This window comes from Topomyia yanbarensis, chromosome 3, assembly GCF_030247195.1.
Source record: "Topomyia yanbarensis strain Yona2022 chromosome 3, ASM3024719v1, whole genome shotgun sequence".
Taxonomy (NCBI): Eukaryota; Metazoa; Arthropoda; class Insecta; order Diptera; family Culicidae; genus Topomyia; species Topomyia yanbarensis.
Genome location: NC_080672.1, coordinates 6,295,282 through 6,302,415, shown reverse-complemented (window position 1 = coordinate 6,302,415; position 7,134 = coordinate 6,295,282). Strand labels below are relative to the sequence as shown.

Below are 7,134 nucleotides of genomic sequence, written 5' to 3'. Positions count from 1 at the left end.
GGAGTAAGTGAATACAAGGACAACCAGGACCCCTTCGGTTTTACCCTAGGAAACCTCCAGAGCGTGCTAGACCGCCGGAGTTTCCCGACCCACCAACCATCATAAAAGTGCGATATATCCGCCATCGCGGAGTCAACGCCGACGCCATTCTTATCGGCATCCTTAAAGCTGCCTGGATACGTTACAACATTCAGGCCAGCGCATCAGGGTTTCCAAGGTCCTTCTGCAGGCAGCGAGATGTCGTTAACCCGGAGCCAAACCCCGTGGCCGCCGAGAGCTACGAGGAGCTAAACCGTGGACACCAACGAGTTCGACGACGAAGAAGCAGTAGTAGAGGGGCCCCGAATCAACAGCAACTGTAGTGTCGCCATCGGCACCCGAGGTAGGAGTAGCCTAAGAAAGTGGATGGAACAAGTGCACAACCAGAAGAATAAAAAGTGACATCGATATCCCGAATAAAGTGGGTTTTACTCTAAGGTTAAACAAGTGTTTTTTGACAATAGTTCGCGATCGCAAGCCTTCCCTGAGAAGTGTAGAGGGGGGTCTCATAAGTGCTGGGAGTAACGACCCCGCCAGTTACAAAGGCCAGAAAAACCTACAATTTTTGGTGCTTGCATGAAAAAAAAATCGATAAAAGACATATTTCTCTTACTCGTGTAATGTTTTGTGTTTCACTCGTCAGTAACTAAAACCAACTTGCTATCAGTTAGACGATGTATCAAAACTAACACCAAATTGGCGTTAGTTAGACACTAAATCCAAACAGTTCACACAACATGTATGAACGCCTAAAGCAACTGGCTAGTATCGAGTGATGTTTCGGTTAGTCAAGCAGTATAAAAATCGACAAATTATATCCGGTTCTTACAGTGTAGTGTTATTTTATTTGACTATTTATTCCGAGTGTAACGATATACGGATCTTTCGGCGCCCGAATTATTGATTTTAAATTATTATACATACTATTTATCATCTGTGGGAAGTTCGTAAACGTACTTATTCTGAGCAACTTTGTCGAAGATGCAAAATATCAGCCTTTAAAAAAAGAAGTACATGTACATGTAAATGCAAAGAATCCTCCTTAAAAACAGTTTTTTTACTATAACTTTTTTATTTGATCTTCGGAGTTTTTGTCATGTTCTGGAAAGTAGAAGATGCGTTGCGCGTTGCGTTGCGTTGCGTAAGCATGGTATACTTCGTAGATTGCATACTGATGACACTCATTTCCAGCCAGACTACTTGAGGAGCATTGTTAGGGAATAACAATTGATCCAGTCCAGAATTTCGCCTTAGAAACACCATTGCGGGCCACGACCATCTTTACCGTAACTTGGAATACGAGAAAGGAAGTGTTGATGTGGTACTTACTTAACGGAAGGCCCCGACTCAGTGACACTCCCATAAGTACCACGGATTAGGTAGTGTGTGGGTTGTTAGTCAGGATTCGCCTCAAGCAAGCGATGCGACTGAGAATATATTTTCTTTTTTTCGAGGGTTGTCCTACTGGAGCTATAGAGTTAGGTTCTCGGGATGGCTTCCCGTCAGAGTCACACACTACAATTGCAGACGAGACAGGCAATGGCGCCCACTAAAACACTGCTTTAGGTCAATTGTCAAAGAAGGCCAAAGAACATCCGACCGCGAGCAGCAGGAAAGTAGAATAGTTGAGGACATAGACATGAATGGTAACGCGAAAGAAGACAAACCAATCGAACATCAAGTTGCAGTGGATAACATTGGCAATATTTGGCACCTTAGCAAAAGGATCTCGACACGCAACAGCAAGCTGCGCCTGAACGAGCCAAATAGTTTTTAATTTATTGTAAAAAAAAACAATCGGCCTCGTCGAGCTACTGCATTTGGCCTAAATAAATTAATTTAAAAAAAATTGTTAACTTTTTTTAGGATTTATGACCATTTTTTGAAATTTTTTTACAATAATTTTAAATAGCTACTATTTGCAGACTTCAGGTAGTAGTAACTAAACTTACTATCTTTTCGTTCATCAATGTGTGCCCTCGATGTGGTCTATAAACACATATAAAATTAAAAGGGGGTCTTGTACGCTGCTCACCTGAGTTGTCAAAACTACCCCAATCGATTTGGTGTAAAAGTAATGCCTCATTTTGTCAAACTTTATATGTAGGGATAGGCAACTCACTTGTGTGCTTTAATCCCAATAATCCGATCTGTATCCTATAAATGGATTTTTTAAGGTGGATATTTTTTAAGAAAACAACCTAACCCCTTAAACGTGTTCAATTTCGTGGCATATTTTTCACACAAATATAACACAACTATCGAATTATGGAGTAAAAATCCGTTGATCGAATTTACGATGAAAAACTGACATTTGTTACGCTATTGCGCAGAAGTCGCGTGTGGGTGATTCGGAAGGCCTCCAACAGATCTGCACACTAACATATTTCAGGACGGTCAGTCAGTGATACAGAGATAAAATTTTCATTCAAGGATTTTTCTCGCAAGTGACTGCTGTAAATTTCGTAGGATTATTGGTTTGCTCATTCTATTTCACTGGGTATATGTTCTATATGGAAAAGTTGTTTGAAATGGTGATCCTAATAACAATTATTTTTGGTAATTACTAAATAGTAGTGATTCATAAGTGTAAAATATGGAGCATGGTATTAAAATATCTATTTCTTCTGTACTGCAGTATTTCTTAGCTTTGCTTCAGCTCTACAACTAGAAGGGCTTTCCACAAAAAAACCGAGAATTACGAAGTATACATTTAAACCAACCGTAAGTTCTGTAAGTAATTTTTTATTCATCATATTTGCTAATAGAACGCTCCTATGCTTGCGCAAATTTGTACTTATGAATGAATGGTACAAGTTATTGATTTTTCATCTCTTCATTTATGCTGGAACATTTATAAACGGTACCTAGGCTACAGCAGTTCCGTCTTCATTGTCACTTTACCGACTAAATGGAACTAGTGGGACAACATGCATCTTGATACAAACCGATGGTCTTCTCAGTATCCAATATCGTGATAAATATGGCGAGGATAAGGTTTGTTTTTAATATTACTTATATGATTGGTACAATACTTTTGATCATTGTAGGAGGCTGACACATTTATGCCTGACCAAATGGACATTTCTGGGGAATGCTGGGAGGATGAATCCAAAATCACGCTTGGTTGGAAGGGTTTTTTGTTGAACATATATTTTTCAAAGGTATTGTTACTCTTACTAAGATTGATTAATTCGAATTGCATTGCTTTTAATTTTTCGAACAACACAGACTCCAGGAGGAGAGAGGTGGTATGTCAATAGTATAGACATATCGTATTCATCTTCAAATAATATATTTGAACACATCGATCGCCCTGGATTGGACGTTAAGCTATCCACATCTCCAGGAACACTGTTATTCCCAACACCAGTTGGTAAATCTTATACGTGTGATCAAGAAGTCGTCATCACAATGTTTTCACAGGTATATTGAAGCAAATTCTATTGTGATTTTATACTGTTCTAAACCTTTTTTAAAAATATTTTATTAGGATGAAAATGACAAATCTGGTCACTTAGCTAAACTTTTTTTGAGAGAACTAAGAATGCAAAGCTTCATGTATAAATCGTCCAACTTATGGGGACCAACATTTCAATGTAGTGCTACAGGCACATATCGTGATGAGACCGCACCTATCGCTGTTGGTTCTACGTTAGCTGTTGCTACTGTGTGCACTGTTGTTGGATATGGACTGTGGAGGTAATAATAAACTTTCGTTCTAATCTTTAAAGTAATTTATTATATGTTTCGTGTAGATATTTCAAGGTTAAAAAATTTCAATATGGAACAATGGCTTAAGCTGATGTGAATTCTTGGAAATACTATTAGGATACTATCGAATGCGGCCAAATTCGTCTTAGCCAGTTCCTATTGGATTAGACATTTCGTTGGCTCATTGGCTGTTATCAGACTATTACACATAGGAACTGGTTAAATGTCAGCTGTCACGGCAATCTTTCCAATACATACATAAACAACTATATCGTATCGTCCTTATACGAATTCGTTAATTTAGAAGTAAACTACAGTAATAAGATTATAAATATTTACTGATCTAGTGCGTAACTTGTTGTAATGGTGCGAAACCTTAAAATGAGAAACATTGCGAAAAAATAAGTCTTCCATTTTTATTTAAAAAATGTTAGTAAATAATGATGATGCAATTAGTATAGTCAAGCTTTATCATGTAGTACGCGAACGTTACAAGTTATAAAAATAATTGAATGTTTTGTTTCATCACACTGAAACATTGTAAATAATATCAAGTCATTTTCTACTATATTGTAAATGTGTAAAATACTACACTAATCAGTATTTTGAATTCCATGTTTAAATCCTCGTGCACTTTATCTGAATATAACAAATTTATTTCGAATTTTGACGAATACTTTTGCTCTTTCCCAATTTAAGTGTGATGTATTCTAAAGATTAAAATATTTATAATAAAGTTAAATGATGTCAGCTTAACTGTCTACTAAATATAGTATATAGTTTATATCACATGCCATATCTGAATATATTTACCTTGACATCGTTTTTTTTTTATTTAAACTAGTCTAATTAAAAGTGATTGCCGGGTGTGATTAATCAAACTGGCTGGCAACGGTTCACAGAAAAAATATGTTTCCATGTATTTATACAAGCAAATAATTTAGTTCAAGGATTCGGGTAGGTGTTATCTCGATTGAATTCCGATGATCCATTTCGTTTACAGTGCAAACTGTGTTCCGAAGCCATCGTTCCATCAACCAGCCCCGTAATGTTTGCATCAAAAGGATTTTAAAAAAATTAACAAGACTTTCGATTATGTATTTAATTTTCATATAAAAATGTTATATTGTTATGTCGGATCGTACCGAATTGTTTATCACTTTTATTATTCCTTGTGTCTTGGCTACCTTCTTATGGGTGTTTATTGAGGGTTTTTTGGTTCTAAAAATATTTGGTTTAGAGCTAAACACCGCTTTTTCCGCTAAGAAAAGGATATTTTGACAGCCTATTTTTCAGTATATTACTATCTGAAACGATAATTAAATTATTTCTTCCATCGCATAGGAATATTTTAATAATCAATCGAAGCTGGCTGCCGAATTTTTAGCCGAAATGCTAGCGATGTGACCAATAATACGTCAGACGACCATAATTGACTCCCTTCAGTATTAGTTTGGCCTTATCAAGCTGTAACGTGAGCGGTATCGTGTAAACTGTTGAATAGGAGCTGAGAACAGTTTGAAGCAATATTTGATGTGGAGACGGGTATAACGTAGTTGGTAAATCGATTGCCTTGTACGCAGCTCACCTGCGTTCGATTCCCAACCCCGTATATAGGATAAGAAATTTTTCTAATAGAAATTTCTATAATCCGATAAGAGGTGAATGACCCTAAGGTTGAAAACCTCTATAATCAAAATAAAAAAATGACGTGGCTCCAAATGAATAAGATTCAAGACTGCCTTGGATCGCCCATTGAGCCTAGTTTGCATACCGTACAGGCTTCATGTTATCCATCCAATCTGCAATCAGCTTCTTTAATTTGTGTTTTTATTACCTTCTTCACATGCATTTTGAAATTATATAAATACAATAAATTTTTTAACTCCGAGATTTTTTCGAAAAAAAGTTCGATTTTCAACATATCATGTACATCCTCTTTGGATTTTTTCGAGTATCATGATATCAATATTCAAACGCTAGACCCTCTAATGACGTCCGATTGAGCAAAAAACTTGCATATTCCTTTTTCGATGTATAAGCATTTTATGTAAGACTTCGTGCAAAAATTTAAGATGACATTGATATCACTAGTTTACAGCATTTCAGAACTTATTGAGCTGGTGGTCATTTTCAATGTAAAATCGTACGCTGAATCCGAAAATGAAGACCAACAAATTTACAGTAGAACAGGAAAAAAACGAATTTCAACTTTAAAATAAAAAGTCCGTTCAGTAAAATCTAAATATCTTCGGTTAAGAAGAAGTGAACTAAGTTTGTGATTTTTTAAAGTGTGTTATGCAAATTTTATTTGAAAAAGCGAAAAACAGTTCGTTGGTAGCACTATCGAAAATAGAAAAAAAAAAAAAACAAGTTGGTTTTCGGAGTTATGGCGCATCCCCCGAAACGTGTTTTTGACAGAGATTTGCGGTGAGCGCTCACCAAACTGAATCGCTTAACTGGAATCCAAAAACTAAAACGATTATTGAAGAAAAATGTATGACCCAGAGAAACTCAAAAATTACCATTCTACGAAAAATTGAATAACTTCCTTAATTTTCATTCAATTTAAATAATTAAATGCTTTTTGTCTTTCTCATCTAGAAAGGTTATGCAAAATGCTTTTTGTCTTTCTCACCTAGAAAGGTTATGCAATCGGTCGGAACTTCGACTTTTTAACTGAGGCCCGTAGGGGACTCAGTTCGTCGAGATCGGAAAAAGTCTGTATTTGTGTGTGTATGTGTGTATATGTGTATGTGCGTATGTGTGTATGTATGTATGTATGTATGTATGTATGTATGTATGTATGTATGTATGTATGTATGTATGTATGTATGTATGTATGTATGTATGTATGTATGTATGTATGTATGTATGTATGTATGTATGTATGTATGTATGTATGTATGTATGTATGTATGTATGTATGTATGTATGTATGTATGTATGTATGTATGTATGTATGTATGTATGTATGTATGTATGTATGTATGTATGTATGTATGTATGTATGTATGTATGTATGTATGTATGTATGTATGTATGTATGTATGTATGTATGTATGTATGTATGTATGTATGTATGTATGTATGTATGTATGTATGTATGTATGTATGTATGTATGTATGTATGTATGTATGTATGTATGTATGTATGTATGTATGTATGTATGTATGTATGTATGTATGTATGTATGTATGTATGTATGTATGTATGTATGTATGTATGTATGTATGTATGTATGTATGTAAGTATGTATGTATGTATGTATGTATGTATGTATGTATGTATGTATGTATGTATGTATGTATGTATGTATGTATGTATGTATGTATGTATGTATGTATGTGTCAAATAAACTCACCGATTGTTCCAGAGAG

At 35.4% G+C, this 7,134-nt stretch overlaps 1 protein-coding gene across 1 annotated transcript; it reads left to right on the top strand.

The window, feature by feature from the left end:
• Positions 1-2,389: 2,389 nt before the first annotated feature.
• Positions 2,390-4,419, top strand: LOC131691829 (uncharacterized). The gene is made up of 7 exons (XM_058978495.1): positions 2,390-2,598; positions 2,678-2,772; positions 2,911-3,036; positions 3,090-3,203; positions 3,271-3,465; positions 3,533-3,741; positions 3,798-4,419. The coding sequence occupies exons 1-7, from the start codon at positions 2,544-2,546 to the stop codon at positions 3,838-3,840; spliced, it is 837 nt and encodes a 278-aa protein (XP_058834478.1). The 5' UTR covers positions 2,390-2,543; the 3' UTR covers positions 3,841-4,419.
• Positions 4,420-7,134: the final 2,715 nt, after the last annotated feature.